The sequence below is a fragment of the Primulina huaijiensis genome, chromosome 6 (genome assembly GCF_012295235.1).
Source record: "Primulina huaijiensis isolate GDHJ02 chromosome 6, ASM1229523v2, whole genome shotgun sequence".
Classification (NCBI taxonomy): Eukaryota; Viridiplantae; Streptophyta; class Magnoliopsida; order Lamiales; family Gesneriaceae; genus Primulina; species Primulina huaijiensis.
The window spans coordinates 20,842,030-20,857,256 of NC_133311.1; the positions used below are offsets into that span (position 1 = coordinate 20,842,030).

General features: G+C 35.2%; 4 protein-coding genes across 7 annotated transcripts; all 4 read right to left on the bottom strand.

The window, feature by feature from the left end:
* Nucleotides 1-608: 608 nt before the first annotated feature.
* Nucleotides 609-1,903, bottom strand: LOC140979335 (uncharacterized). The gene is made up of 3 exons (XM_073444688.1): nucleotides 1,689-1,903; nucleotides 1,413-1,570; nucleotides 609-888 (listed from the first exon to the last, which is right to left on the bottom strand). Exons 1-3 carry the CDS (start codon nucleotides 1,767-1,769, stop codon nucleotides 804-806), a joined length of 324 nt encoding a protein of 107 aa, XP_073300789.1. The 5' UTR covers nucleotides 1,770-1,903; the 3' UTR covers nucleotides 609-803.
* Nucleotides 1,904-2,197: 294 nt separating this feature from the next.
* LOC140978173 (nonsense-mediated mRNA decay factor SMG7-like) lies at nucleotides 2,198-6,741 on the bottom strand. 4 transcript variants are annotated; one of them, XM_073443018.1, is made up of 6 exons: nucleotides 6,465-6,741; nucleotides 5,726-5,810; nucleotides 5,043-5,636; nucleotides 4,850-4,972; nucleotides 4,508-4,716; nucleotides 2,198-4,403 (listed from the first exon to the last, which is right to left on the bottom strand). In XM_073443018.1, the coding sequence occupies exons 2-6, from the start codon at nucleotides 5,774-5,776 to the stop codon at nucleotides 2,474-2,476; spliced, it is 2,907 nt and encodes a 968-aa protein (XP_073299119.1). In that variant the 5' UTR covers nucleotides 5,777-5,810; nucleotides 6,465-6,741; the 3' UTR covers nucleotides 2,198-2,473. The 4 variants fall into 4 exon arrangements, with proteins under 4 accessions (XP_073299119.1, XP_073299117.1, XP_073299116.1 ...); XM_073443016.1 differs by having other exon boundaries at nucleotides 5,726-5,838; XM_073443015.1 differs by having other exon boundaries at nucleotides 5,726-5,857.
* Nucleotides 6,742-9,518: 2,777 nt separating this feature from the next.
* LOC140978729 (VQ motif-containing protein 4-like) lies at nucleotides 9,519-10,484 on the bottom strand. Its single transcript, XM_073443943.1, has one exon. It carries the CDS (start codon nucleotides 10,342-10,344, stop codon nucleotides 9,637-9,639), a length of 708 nt encoding a protein of 235 aa, XP_073300044.1. The 5' UTR covers nucleotides 10,345-10,484; the 3' UTR covers nucleotides 9,519-9,636.
* Nucleotides 10,485-13,100: 2,616 nt separating this feature from the next.
* On the bottom strand, nucleotides 13,101-14,086 carry LOC140979878 (non-classical arabinogalactan protein 30-like). The gene is made up of 2 exons (XM_073445496.1): nucleotides 13,687-14,086; nucleotides 13,101-13,582 (listed from the first exon to the last, which is right to left on the bottom strand). The coding sequence occupies exons 1-2, from the start codon at nucleotides 14,048-14,050 to the stop codon at nucleotides 13,269-13,271; spliced, it is 678 nt and encodes a 225-aa protein (XP_073301597.1). The 5' UTR covers nucleotides 14,051-14,086; the 3' UTR covers nucleotides 13,101-13,268.
* Nucleotides 14,087-15,227: the final 1,141 nt, after the last annotated feature.

A 15,227-nucleotide genomic window follows, 5' to 3' on the forward strand; every position in this document is an offset into this window, starting at 1 on the left:
ATGGTTTCTGAATATGCATTAATTACGAGGGGAATAGTTTGCTCGTTCTCACTTTCCATGCTTTCTAAAAAAACGAAAATATTTGTAGAATATATATTGTCATCGCTGACTTGCTGTTATATTTCAAGTTCAAAATAGGAGATTATATTTTTGCAAAGAAATTTATAATTTATTCTACAATTAATACGTACTAATAAAAATTTCATGCCGAAGTTAAGTTTATGCTTGTAAATGATTTACTACCGATAGGATATTTTTGATAAATTAGTCGTAAGGCTTATTGCCATAACAATCATTTCTCCAATAAATCAGTAGATACGATTTTATAGTCCTTAAAAAGTCCAAAATAATAAGGGAGTACTTCAGAGTTTAGACGTTTAGAAGAAAAAAAAGTGTTGACTTGACTTTCTTATCGACTTCATTATGGATATGTGATTAATTGCCATTGTTGGTTTCATCATTGATGCATCGTATTCGTGTTAGGCAAACAGATTTTTACATGCACGATTCATTTATAATTGAGCAACAACTACCGTTTAAATCAATTTTTTTGTTGATGGTAACCAATCAGAAAGTTTACATTAAGAAGAACTAGAATAGACACAGAGTTTTAACAAATAACAACTTTTTGAATCCTGTTGATTTGAGTTAGAACATTATAAATCATTTGTGATCTAGTGATAATTTCGAGATCATCTTGGTTCAGAGATGCCATTTGTGGTGTTGCTTACAAATTAATGACAATATTGGGTGGATCTCAAACAAATCTCACTTATGCGGTGTATAGATTAAAAAAAATTGCCTCAATCGCTCCTCTTGTCTTTGGGTTCTAACCCCAACTCCTGCATCTGATGTTCGATCGAGACAAGGCCTGTCTCTGCAAGAAATCTGCGGAAAAATATACGACAAACTTGTTAAGAAACATATAAAAATGAGCATGATCCTGCATTTCGTATATCCCTCACAAAAAATTATTATTTTGTATGTTTAGACTACACTTATTCGTAGGAAATCTTCATCAACTAGCTTTGGGAATCATCATATAAACAACGGAAGCTACAACAAGAGCAGAGCAAGACTCCCGGTTTTGCTGTTATATCTCATATTACATGTGATTGAATCTGAGGTTAACTTGTGACCATAAACATGCAAATGCATAAGTTTCTTCAAGGACATTAATTTGCAAACCGAATACACGAGGTTCCAGATGAAACATCAACGGGAGAACTACAGAAAATTTGAGAAGGATAAAGGTTCTCTAATAATAAGCTTAAAAACACAGAACAAAACTAAAAAAATAATAATTCAGCCTTGCGCAAAAAATTTTTAAAAATGGCCCAGAAATACCCAGAAATAGAAGGAAAGAAAATGATTCATACAACAGATTGCAAGAAAACATGAAATGGAGATACCTGGTAAGGAGCAAGAAAAGGGTTCCCGCAATCAGAACAAGAAAAGTCACATGGAAAATTAGCATAGAGTCACTGGACGAGAACGCCAATCCCAGCATCGCAGACAGACACAGACCCAACATCAAGAATGCTATTTTTAGTGTATTCCAAGTGGGACCCTGAAATCATAGCAGCAAAAAGATTGAAACTTTGAAGGATATATTTGATCAATTCCGAATCTTTATTACCGTGAAATTGGAATCTTGATTAAAAAGGGACGGAAAAATTTATACGGACGTTGACTCCTGGAGCCAAAGCTCCGAGCATAACTGCTTTAGCAGGGGAAATATCTTCTGTGTTCGAGTGTCTAGCCTCCATTTGGAGATATTAGATCGTGGAACAGATCTGTATTACAGGTATTGTGCAATTGCGTGCGTCTCTCTGTGTGTGGGTGTGAGAGGGAGAGAGTGTGAGGGGGGCGACTGGACCGCAAGAAAATAACATAGGCCTACGGGCCTGCAATTGTCCATCAAAAATAATTGGCAAAACTGGTGGTAAAACTTGATCTTGTTCCTTAGTTGTGAAATCTCTCTGTTTACTCAAAAGAAAAAAAAAATGATACATAAATATATAACAAAATTTATTTATTTTATCCGAGATGCGTCGATGGCAAAAAAAGTACTGATTAAATTAAAACGAACCTACGGTGGGAAATGATGAAAGAAAATAACATTTACAATGGGTTATGTTAAATAACAATTTCGGAAATGTTCATTAGCAATAGGATATTCTTACCCGGTCAACAATAGTTTAAAACTTTAATTTCAAATATCTACAAATATACTATATGGATATAAACGTTATAGTAATCATTATCTTAGTAATTTATCTGGCATGCACATGACAAATATAGCGTAATAAAAAGTTGTATAAACACGTCCCTATAACACACCAAGAGAGTTACTTCCGATACATTGACATTGAAAAAGGAGTGAAGCCTACATATTTTGAGGTGGAGGCCAACCACATCCAAGAGTGGCCAATGAATTTGGAGCAACATAGCATGTACCCCCGACTTATATTCAGTTTCCAACAAAAGTATGACCCCTTAGCTGCAATTCTGATTGCAGCAGACACTCTCTCTCCTTGAGATACTGCAAAAGTGGCCGCTGTTCTTGTCTAATCTCCATGCCAACACCACATAAATAAGGAACTGGTCTTTGGTAACCTGTAAAAAAAGTTTCCCTCGGCTGTTTTTGATCTGCTGACCCATACACAGGAGATGTATTTGGATGTAATTGGGGGCTCCCCAGATAAACCATTGGATTTGGAACCAAATGGTTTCCCCACTGATCACGTAGATCAAGCCTGCAAACTTGGTTTGTTTGAAAATTCTCGAAGGCGGGGCGAGCATTGTAAACAAGTGGTGATATGTGGTTGGAGGTATTCTCCACATTTTGACTGTTTCTGTAGTGATAAAGCCACTCTGAAGAACTCATTCCAAGAACTGGTGGGTAACCATCGACCAGAACTGAGACTCTGGGAGGAGTAGACCCGATTGGTGAACGATTTGAAACCCCTTTTGTGTATGGTGCCGCACCTAGAATCCCATCTGATCCATTCTTGTACTCAGGTGAGATTAATGGATTCATTTTCAACCAAACGGTGTTTTCTGGCAACAAAGGGGCAGAAGGTAAAGGTGCAACATAAGGAGGTGAATTGTAGCTGATTGTTGTAATAGGCCTGTGGTCTATATCGAAATTCTTTTTTTCCAATATGGATAGATCGGATAAGGACATAGAGGCTATTTCCTCGATAGGATCGAGCTTCTTGTGTTCATTGAAGTCTTTGGTCCCATTTTCTGTTTCATACTTCGAAACTCCTCTATTGAGGACCCATGCACTTAGGGAGGGAGGTCCAGTGGAGTGGGTCGTCAAGTCCTTGAACAGCTTGTGTTGTCCTGAATCAGACACCGTGGAGCAGAAACTAAATGAATCACCATCTTCCGACTGCTGACTGGTGGAAAATGTCGTGGCACGGCATAAACATTCATCAAGAAGTGTTCTCTGTGTATCTGTGGCTTCAGGACTAACCGGATGGGTTTTAGACTGGGGGGTATAAATTGGTGCGGAGTTGTGCCTTGTGATTGGATTGAAGAGAATCACTTCTTCATCTTCAGCAATCATTAATCGTGTTTTCTTTAGAGTTGACCATGTCTCTGCATTTATCATCACTTCAAGGCTGGAACCAGATCCTGTGCCGGATGATTCTGCTTGGCTTGGACATTTTTCTTTCTCAAAACTGCAGAAATTTCTTCCCTCTTTGTCTTTGGAGATCCAATCTCGTGAAGTTTTGGCTCGGTCCACAATTCTTGTTGCAGCATGAATTATACGCTGAGAACGCCTTCTATAAGAATCGCCCTCCCATTCCTGATTAGTAGTAGTGAAATCCAGCATTTCATGCACATGGGCTAACGGGTAAAAACCTCTCAACTCATGATCTTCCCAAAGAGCAGTATTATCCGTATCTACTATGCTCTCATTTTGATCAAGTCTGTTCAAGAACTCAGATAAAACGCCAAAAAAATAAGACATGGCATTCACAACTCTTTCATCAGCAACATGCGGTTCTGCGTCATCAAGTGCTCCGACTAACCACTCTACGAAAACCAACACCGCTGGTAAAAGTGGGCATTTTGCCATATTACACTTCCAGCATCTCTCAGTGAGTCGACCCATGCAAATGAAAACAGTGGCCAACGCTAATGTTGTATATTCAGACTGCATATTCTCATCTATCCCTGTTGGATCTTTTAGTTTTGGGTTCTGGACCAGTCTATGAAGCACGAAGATGAATGTGGAAACAAGTTGAATGGCACGGTAAGGACCCTTTCTCAACGTATCCAAAAATTGATAAGACTCCATTGTTGCAGTAAGTTCTGCATCATTAACTACTAATAAAGCTTCTAAACTGCTCAAGGTATGGGCAAACGTGTGGGGAAATTCCTCCAAACTGCGTTAAAATCAACCATTAATTTATATATCATAGGTTGAAGTGATAGTACAGATTCATGAAACAGTCGATAGCAAAGGCGCAAAGATTGTGGCGATAAGTACCTGGATCTTATTATGAAGAAGCTTATAGTTCGGATTACTGCTGACCACAGGTCAAACTTTTCAGCAGAAGCATGGTTCGTCTCAACTATTTTGCTTTCTTTTGGAGAACCATTTTCTGCAGTAGATATATTGTGCAAGAAATTTCGTCGGGGTACATTGTAAAAGTCAAATACCTCGCTAGAAAATGTCGGCAACTGAGTAGGCTTTATCTGAAAATCCACCAAAAAATTATTACTTGATTTCCATAACCTAAGAAACAATCCGTTTACAAGGGGAAAAAAGCAAACCATTTCAATCAGTTGTCATGAAGTATGAAATCCAGTAGCCAAAAACTGCATTTACCTCTTCAAAGAGTAGCAAAAGGTTTCCCCAAGCATCAGGAAAAGGCTCTTTCACCTCTAAACTCCTCATCGAATGATACAATGCAAGAAAAGAATCTCCAACATACGTCGCCAGCAAAGCCAACTGCAGACGAGAAAAATAACTACTTTAATTCCAAGATGTAAAATGAATTTGATATCGTTAGATCATCTACCTGATTGTGAGGATTTCCACTTCCTGGCCAAGTTTTGGTTGCTCTTAGGTAGTAGTTTGCTGCCACTGACCATCTTCGAGCATCGGGTTTTTTAAGAATTTCTGCATACCTAGACAAATCACCCAGACAAATTAAAAGGCGGTGGCATGTAAACTGATGTTTATGCAGCTTTGTTGGCTCAACGGAAAACGAACTAGCATTATTGTCCAGCAAAACTTCCCCTAGGAGCCCACAACTTCGTTTAAGTTTGAAAATCAAATCATTATAGAATTTAGATGCTTCTGATAAGAACGACTTAAATCCTTCCAAATGATGATCGGATTTGCTTGGAGAATCAACATTTTGAGGATGAGTCTCCTTTACATTATCCTTATCCAAAGATTGTTGCCTAATTCTTTTGCGGAATTCGTTAATATGCTTGTAGTGCAACTTCCAAAGGAGATATTCGACATCTTGAATCTCTGCCATCTCATTAGTTGACAAAAGAATTTTCTCTAATCCTGTTCGGACTTCATGGTATACCTCAAGAACCTCACCATGTAAGATACCTCTGGAGTACATTAAAGGTAGCAACCTTTTCTCGTTACTAACAACCTATAACAAAAGAAAAACATTAGATTCCTGTAATTTCTTTATTGATATCACATAACCAAAATATGTTATAAACTATATTAGGTGATCACCTCAGCCAAAGACTTCTGTGCTTTGCTTTGATTCTCAAGAGAAGAAGACATCTCAAAGCTTATCCGGGGCAAACAAACAAATTATCTGGTGAAATCAAAGCTTCTTGCTTTAGCTTAAATGCAAATCAGCAACTGCCAATTAATTTAATTCAAGCATTGGAAAATTGTAAGATAAATGTTTATACATTTGATATTACACACAAGCCTATACTATAGTTGTGTCTCTGCTTAATAATACGAAGCCATTCATGCAGAGTGCATTAACAATACAGGCCTTGAATGTGAGTTTGACAATATATCAGTTCCTTTTGTGGTGGCCAACAAATTAACCAAGAATAAAACTATCCGATATCACACGGCATAGAATCAGGTGCCGTGCGTGTATCAGAAAAACAGCCCCTTCGCAGCTTGGTGCTACAATCTCAACCCTCACCAAGATAAGATGAGGAAAACTATATATACTTGCAAATCATAATAATTAGCTTCATCAACAGATAAGTACACAAGACATAGGTGATCTAAACAAGTATTAGTCAAAATTAACTTACCTTAAAAAAAAGTAGAGAACAAGTTCAATAATCTACTATAAAAATTTAATAATAAACAAAGCACACATATTAATAGCTTAATCAAATACCTCAATTCTCAACCAAATTAAATTTACTCAAGCAAACACCAAAGACATTGAAGAAAAGCTTGATCTTTTAAGCAATAAAGAAGCACCAATGCCTGAGAGTACCTGCAGTCAATCAAGATACCTAGCAACGTTCAAAACAAAAAAACCCATCAAAAAATCCTAAATATCACTGCAAGGCTCCATACAGTAAGAACAAAGACACTCTTTTTAGAGAGAGAGAGAGAGAGAGTGTGTGTGTGTGTGTGTCCGGAATAGTGAAGGAAAAAAAAAAGAGGGAACAGGACACTTGTGCGAGTCGTAGTTGTGAAACAGACAAAGGAGAAGGTGGCTAATTGATGATTATTTGAGAAAATAAATCGATATCCCATTGATATTTGTTTATATCCTAAACGAATATTTTTCTCTATGGTGACTGGATTTTCAAAGTGAAATACGTCCAAGTGGAGCTTTCATGATGACAATTGCATCCTAAATTCTTGAAAAAATTATTTTGATTGAATCCCTTGTAATCCAAGTTAACCTCTCAAGATAAAATTTAGCTCCCATTAGTTATTTATCAACATACCACACTATGAATACTTTATTTGTTTAGGTAGTCAGCCCCTTTTCATGATTTCGTTTGGTTAATCACATATCTAAATTGACAATTTTTTCTAGAGTTTAAGAGTTGCTTATACTAAGGAACAAATAGCTATTTATCAAACACGATATTTGAATCGTTATATAATTTAAAATTTAGAATTAGATATTGATCATCGATTATATATTTTTATAAATCGCGATGATAAAATATTAATCGATTAATTAATTTTATTTTTTTTATATAAAAAAAATAACATAACTATGGTCAACTATTGTAGTTGAATGGCAGTAGGTGTCACCATGAGCTATTTATTAGTTTGTGTAGATATGATGGTACTAAATGTGGAGCAGACACATGTTGTTCTATTTTGTCCTCCACACCATGACTGATGCTGACACTTCTCGGCTCGTTCGTTTAAATTAATGAAATTTACATTTTTTTTTAAAACTACTTTTTCATCCATTACTAATTAAATTTTCGCGTGATTTATTGGTGTGTTTGTTTGTAGCAAATACCAATAATTGCGTCGTATACTTCCAAGCACGAAGACAAGGGTTTTCTAAAACAAAACATTCACATTTTTATCGTCTTTGCTTATATTAATTATTTATTGAAATTAAATCAATTTATTTTAAATCCATATGCTGCCTAAAATATTTTAAAATCTTTCTCAAATATATATATATTTTAATTATAGGGGTGGGATCGGGGTGGAGAGTGAGACACGAACCCGAGTCGTCACTATGTTATTTATATGTGGAAATGAGACTGTCTGCTGGGCCAAAGGCCTTGTCTCAAATCTCGTCGAATATTAATTAGCAAAATATTAATCTTTTTTTACATAATAATAACTCTGTTTCATTCAAATAATTGACAAAACGAGAATAGTAAAATCCCATTACCTTTAGCCTCTGGACTTACATTGATGTGTGCGAATGAAAGTATTTTATCATCATAATCAAATATGTCAAGGCAATTCGATCGTAGGTTTCGGATTTTCAAGACTGATGATATTCTAACACACCTAACGGAAAATTCCATCGATGTTACACCGAGTGTTCTACATGATCCAAGATGAACAAACTTACACATGTATCCCACCTTTATGGTGATATCTTTGCCAAACGGAAATTCTGGCCAACAACTCGCTTTCTCATGATAATCATAACGTCTCCTTGGAGTCAAAAGGACCTTTTGAGTGCGCCATACAACAAATTTTGCTTTGTTTGTTGTACTCTTTCATTTTTTAAGATCTTAAAAAAAAAATACATGGTGTATTTTTTATGTTGTAGTTCAAGCACCAACAAACTTCAAAATACCATGTTAAATTATATTTTATGTTGTAGTTCAAGCACCAACAAACTTCAAAATACCATGTTAAATTATCGAGAAATTCATTAAACGATAATTGGAATTATCTCCATAAGATGGCACTACAGACAGTCGTTTCTTCAGATAGAAAAATTCTTGACTTATCTTTTTTCTAAAGAAAAATGCAACACATGTAGGTCACTAAATTTCCAAGGGTGTATCTATGATTAAGACTTAACAGATCAACACATTGACAAATAGGAGATGGAAACTAGAGCAGCTAATGTTGATTTGAAGTATCGAACAAACTATAGTGGTCAATAATTATAAAATTTCTATCTTGAAACTACACTTTTCTTATCCCCCTTCCCCACTTGTTCATCCAAAATTTCATGGACTAAGATTTAACCAAAAAAAGAAAAATTACTCGCTACGAGCCAAGAAAGTACAATCAATGACAGATGACTAACGGGTTACTTTGATGTTGAATTTTTGAGATATCGGGCCATAGTCTCCTCCTTCCCAATAAAATAATATTTGATTTTGAAACAATCTTCATATTTTATTTCACCTCTATGTTGTCCATTACAGAAATTTCTTTGAAATTGCAACAAGCAGCCAAAGAATAAATCGAATGATTCAATCATAGTTTCATTTGATCAACACCTATAGCTTAGTCGTGTACTGTGTACAAGCAAACCAGACTAAATGGAAAAAAAGTTAGTTTATTCATTAATTGATATGTAATTCCCGAATCAATCTCTCTCACAGAAATATATACAAGTCTGTCATTCGTAAAAGCAATATGATAATATAATTTAGGCACATGGGAAACCTCGTGCCAGCCCCTCTATTGGCATCTTCTTTTCACATGAAGATAAACAACAAAAGAGTCAAAGATTCCATTGTCCCTTGTTTTACTCCTCATTTGACAGCTAACCCCACTTATGCTTATGGTATACCTTTTCTATCAACTCGTTGGACATTCACTTTTTTTACCACTATATACATATATATAATAATATCTGCCCAATTACCGATTCTTGGACACTAAGTCATATAATATCATTTTGCTTATTTTCCCCCTATATTCAAACTTAGCCGAAAAAGCAATAACCTTGGCATACTTCAAATCTTCCATATAGATTATATTTTTTAAAAAAAAAATCAAGATTATTTTGACATGAAAAAATTCAAGATTTTGAGTGGAAGCATAATGAAAAAAGATTCATCTTTACATCATAAACAAGTAAAACAAAGGAGATTAGAAATTCGTTCCTTTATCTAAATAAGATTCCAAATCATGTTTATGTTGATGCTTTCACATATAAAAATGTTATACAAAAATACCCAATAAGGAATAATGAAAAGGAGAATCACTCAAGAATTAGAAGCATCACTAGAAGTCGCGACTCTAGGCGATGTTACCGGAAATAGAGGCAGAAGCCGGGGCTCCGAATCCCTCGGAGTATTAATCGGCGACTGATGCAAGTAGAAACTTTTCTCTTTAATGGCCTTTTCTTCTGCCTCCACGTCAATGTTATCGCAATTTACAACAGCCATTTGAACATTTATAGGTGACCGGTTGAAAGGGTCTGGTATCAGAGGCGTGACTGGGCTGAGAACCAGTGAAGGGAGATCAAGAATACTGGGAGACAGAATTTCCTGCGTGCCGGTTCTGGGTGTACCCGAATTCCCGGCCAAAACCCCTGGCCGAGTGTTGGCTAGCCCAGGGCCCAAAGGGCTGATCTTAAAGTTTCTGAGGCTGCTTCGGCGTTCGTAGAGCTTCGAGGCGGACTTGTCTTTCTTTGCTGCGGTCTTGATAGGCGGGATCGGGCTTCTAACTGAGTCAGGTCTTGAGGCCATACGGGCGGTCTCGGATGAGCCGGTAAGCATTTGGACGACTTTCTTGAAGGAGGTGGTGTCGGCTTGGACGAAGGTGGTAGGGTACGGGTTGTTTGGTTCAGATCTAGTGATTGGTTGCGGCGGGCGGGGGGAGTTCGGCGATGTGTAGTGGTGGAGGAAGCCATTGCTGCTGTTTGAGCTGTGGCTGTTTGGGGAAGGAAGAAGAGACGTCGGGTTTTCCATTTCCGGGTCGGGTTTTGCGAGAGCTTCTGGTCTCACAAGGGTGACGGGGGAAATGGCCGTTGCGTAGGAAATAAATATAGAGAGAGTTGTTTTCTCTTTTCGTACTCTTTGTTTGACTCTCTTTTTGTTCTCATAATAAATAAATAAAAATTAAATCTTTATAGATACATATAATTTATCATAAGATGCAACAAAAAAAAAAAAGTGTATCAAAATGTTTGAAATGCTAAAATTTTTACTTGAATTCAACAAATATGGGATTAAATACCAACTACTTTCTTCAGTTTGGTGAGAAATATTTGAAGCATTTGGCAAAAGCCCTCGACATCTAGGAAGCGCGTGAGTTTCACTTAAGAAATCGGGGAGTCAGCTGAGCTCATGATAACGTGTTGCACGCGCATGGGGAGAGAGTGGAACAAGTAGATGGGGAAGTCCAGCTGGAGATGGTTAATCGGCTAAAAATAAGAATCGAAGAAATTACCAAACAAAGGTTCGATATTTGGCGGATTTTGACTTAAATGGGCCCATTAAGTTTGACAATGTAGTAATAATGGCCCATTGACTGCCTTCATATAAATATCTCTTCTTCTGTATATGTTTTTATTATATATAGATATAGATATATACAGAGATGTTTTGATAGCCATTAATTATGCTACCAAGATTCCAACTCGATAGAAATAATTGTTCTCCTCCACAAAAAAAAAATATTATAAATACTTTCCCTTAAATTAAGATAATTAGAAAAATAGACATTTGAATAATTGTTTTCTTAAATCATGTTTGATTTTCGGGATACCTTTTGATTAAAAGGGAAAAAAAAAAACAAAATGCTTGTAATCTATTTATGAAATTGATGACCAAATCAACCCATTGAATAAATCAAAATGAATAATGGAGTTCTATTTGTTGATCAATTCGATACTTGGTCAATTTGATTTACATGAGTATAAATAAAATAAAAAGTGGCCAAGACCTGTGCCATAATAAATCCATCGGCGAGAAGCCAATTTGTGGGTGAATTTTATCAAGCTAAGCTTTACCTAGTAATTTTTTTTTATTTTTTAACTTCCAAGAACAACATATACATTTTGTATTTAATAATAATTTTGATGTAACCAAAAATTCACTTTGGATCCCATTGGTGAGAAAAATCTTCAATTATTCTGTGGTCGGGTCAGCGATGAAGAAATTGTCTGTTATACACATATAAACAAGTGTAATTATAAAGAGGCTTCGGAGGTGTTTTCAACATGACATTTCGGCACTTTAAACAGCAAAATAAACACTTGAGGCGTCGCGTGCCAAGATAAATTAGTTATTAAAAAATATTATAAATTTAAATAGAAATTAATCTAATATGACTATACTCTATATAAAAATTTAAACATACTAAATTATAAATTCAAATATTAAATTTAAATAAAAAATTAATCTAACAAGATTATATTTCATATAAAAATTTATATTATATAAATATAAAACTATATTTTAGATTAAAATTTTAATTGACACGAAATATTACTAGTTTTAATAAATTTAAAGTCACATTTTTGTGTACGTTCTTCAACAAAGTTAATTACATCAACATCAAAACACGTGAAAAATCTATATATNACGAGGAACGACAGACTTGGGACTTTTGTATTCAAAAGATGCTAATCCAAGTATAATTGGTTATGCCGATGCTGGATACTTATCTGATCCACACAAAGCACGTTCTCAAACTGGATATGTATTTACTCGTGGAGGCACTGCAATTTCTTGGCGTTCACAGAAACAAACACTTGTAACAACTTCATCAAATCATGCCGAGATTATTGCACTACATGAAGCAAGCCGTGAATGTGTGTGGTTAAAATCAATGACTCAACATATCCAAATCTCATGCGGATTATCATTCGACGAGAAGCCTGTGATACTATATGAAGATAATGCTGCATGTGTTGCTCAAATGAAAGAAGGATACATAAAAAGCGACAGAACTAAACATATTCCTCCTAAGTTCTTCGCATTCACCAAGGAGCTTGAGAAGAATAAATGTATTGATGTTCGTCACATTCAATCAAGTGAAAACTCATCAGATCTCTTCACAAAGGCACTTCCTACGACAATATTCAGAAAGCACATATATAATATTGGGATGCGCAATCTACGAAATTTGTGAAGAATTGTTCGTGTCAACATGAGGGGGAGTTTACGTGACTGCACTCTTTTTCCCTTACTATGGTTTTTATCCCAATGGGTTTTTCCTAGTAAGGTTTTTAACGAGGCAGTATAAAAACACGTAATGTATACAATCATTATGATCATCATCACAAGGGGGAGTGTTGAAAAATTATTTAAAAATGTGTTAAATATTTGTGTTGAAAATGTGAATGTTGAATGTTGAAAATTAGGTAAAATTAGGTGTTGAATATTGAAAATTAGTGTGTGATGATGTAGGTAATGATGTATTTTATTTTTGGATTATTTGTAAAAATTTTCTATAAATAGATCTCTCATTTGTGAAGAAAATCACAATTGAGTTGAGAGAAAAATATTATAAAGTGTGTAGTGTGATAATTTTGAGAGTTTGAGATTTTTACTTTTTTACCGTAAATTTTTACTTTTTCACAACAAAAATATATTTTTATAATTTGACATGATTTCACATTCATTTGACTGAAAAATTACACGATGGGAACTTTTTTTTTTTGGGGATAATAACCGTAGTCCAACTATCAGAGACCAAAACAAGTCGTAAATTTAAAAATATAAATTGTTCCATGCATGAAAAGGGTAACCGGAACAAAAACAAATTAATTAAAGCTGCAACAGAGAGAGCGCATTTTTCATCGCTTAATACAGAAAAAAGTAGCATCATGGGCATAAGACAATTATAAATGCAGTCAAACAAAACAGAGAATATATGCTTCAAATTATCATTTGCACGGCAGTTTCTTAAGGGGCTCGAAGGCGAAGGGTCCAACAGTGAAGAGCTTAAAGGGCAGCTTCTTGTCTGGGGTGGTGATTGGTAGCTTAGTGGGCTTTAAATTAGCACCGGTGGCTCCGCTGTTGAGGTCAGTGGGGACTTGACATATGGAGAGGGCAGAAGAGACTAGGAACACCTTGCATTTGTGGGAACCATATGTCGTCACCTTGTGTGGCATGAAGAAGAAGAAGCCATTTTTGTCTGTCTTTGCTTGCTCCTCCAAGTGGTACTTTGTGTTGTTGCATTGCAGCTTCACCACCGCTCCTGTAAATGAGTAAAACCCAACAAATTTTTTTGCAGTAATGAGAACATAAAGAAAATGGAAATGCATGATTGAAAAAGGATTTTTTTGTTAGACAAGTAATTACCCGCAAGAGGGGCTGTGCCCGTTAAAGTATCGACTCCAACGTACTTGCATGACTTGCAGTACACAACACCTTGAACAGCCACGAAATTTCTTGCTGTTGGAGAAGGGTAGCTCGGTGGTTTCGCTGGGAGGGTGCTTGGTGGATGCGGCGGAGACTTGACAGTTGGCAGAGCGGGAGGTTTGACTGCAGGTGAGGGGCTTGGAGTAGGTGTAGGGACAGTAGGGTGATGGTAGGGAGAAAGCTGAGGAGGGGCAGCCGGCGGGAAGTGTGACTGTGTGCTGGAGTCTTCAGCAGCGAAGACTGTGGAGATAAGCAGCAGCACGGAAAGCTGAAGAAGAAGTGAAGCATTTAGGAGGGAAGCCATTGTCAGTGGTTGCGAGGCTGTAATTCTTAGAATTTCGGGAGTATTTGGAGGTGGTGTGAATTAAGAGGCAATTAATATTTGACAAAAACTTGTGTGCGATAGTATCGTTGGTCGTATTTTGTGAGACGAATATCTTAATTGAGTCATAAATGAAAAACTATTAATTTTTATTGTGAATATCGGTAAGATTGATCCATCTCAAAGATAAAGATTCGTGAGACCGTCTCATAAAAAAACCTACTCTTAATATTTTTGGAGAGACGAGAAATTGATTTGAGTTTTTAATTAATTCATCGTCCAAATATATAGATTTTATCTTTATTTAGTTTATTCAAAATAATATTGCACTATTTTCCAAAATTTAGTTAATTGGTATAATAGTAAAAAAAAAAGTGCTATTAAATTTAAAAGTAAAATATATATCTGAGATAATTAACTAAAAATTAAATAAAATTTTATATAGTTAGGAAGAAAGGAATATGAAAATATTTAAAAATCCATTTGACGGAAGAATTAAATTTAAGTAATTAAATTGATAAATAGATTTTATATATTAAATAAATCCTTGAAGAAATAACTTCAAATGATTCATGGAAGGTTTTTGAGATCCATTAGCCTAAAAGTTTTAGAATATAAACAGTCGATGCTTTCGTGCAAAATAAATTAAAGATGATTTTAAAACCAATAACTTTATAATGATATTTTTATAAAATTTAATGATTAATTTTAACAATTTTTTTAATTATTTCCAAGGGTACATTGTGGAATAATTGAACTTATAAGCATGTGTCTACCTGAGTTTCAATAGAATTTAGAGTAGGTCTCTTGTGAGACGATCTCACGAATTTTTATCTGTAAAACGGGTCAACACTATCGATATTCACAATAAAAAGTAATACTCTTAGAATAAAAAGTAATATTTTTTTCAAGGATGACCTAAATAAAATATTCATCTCACAAAATACGACTCGTGAGATCATCTCACACAAATTTTTGCCTAGATTTTATTAGGTTATATAATAAAGCAATGTAATTTATTGGGAGAAATGATTTGATTTTGATAATTAAATATGATTAACAGAGCTCGGGTCTGTATATTTTACCCAATTTCAGTTTCGATATCTATATATATTTTTACTAAATTATATATATCGACTAATATATAGTATCTATTTTT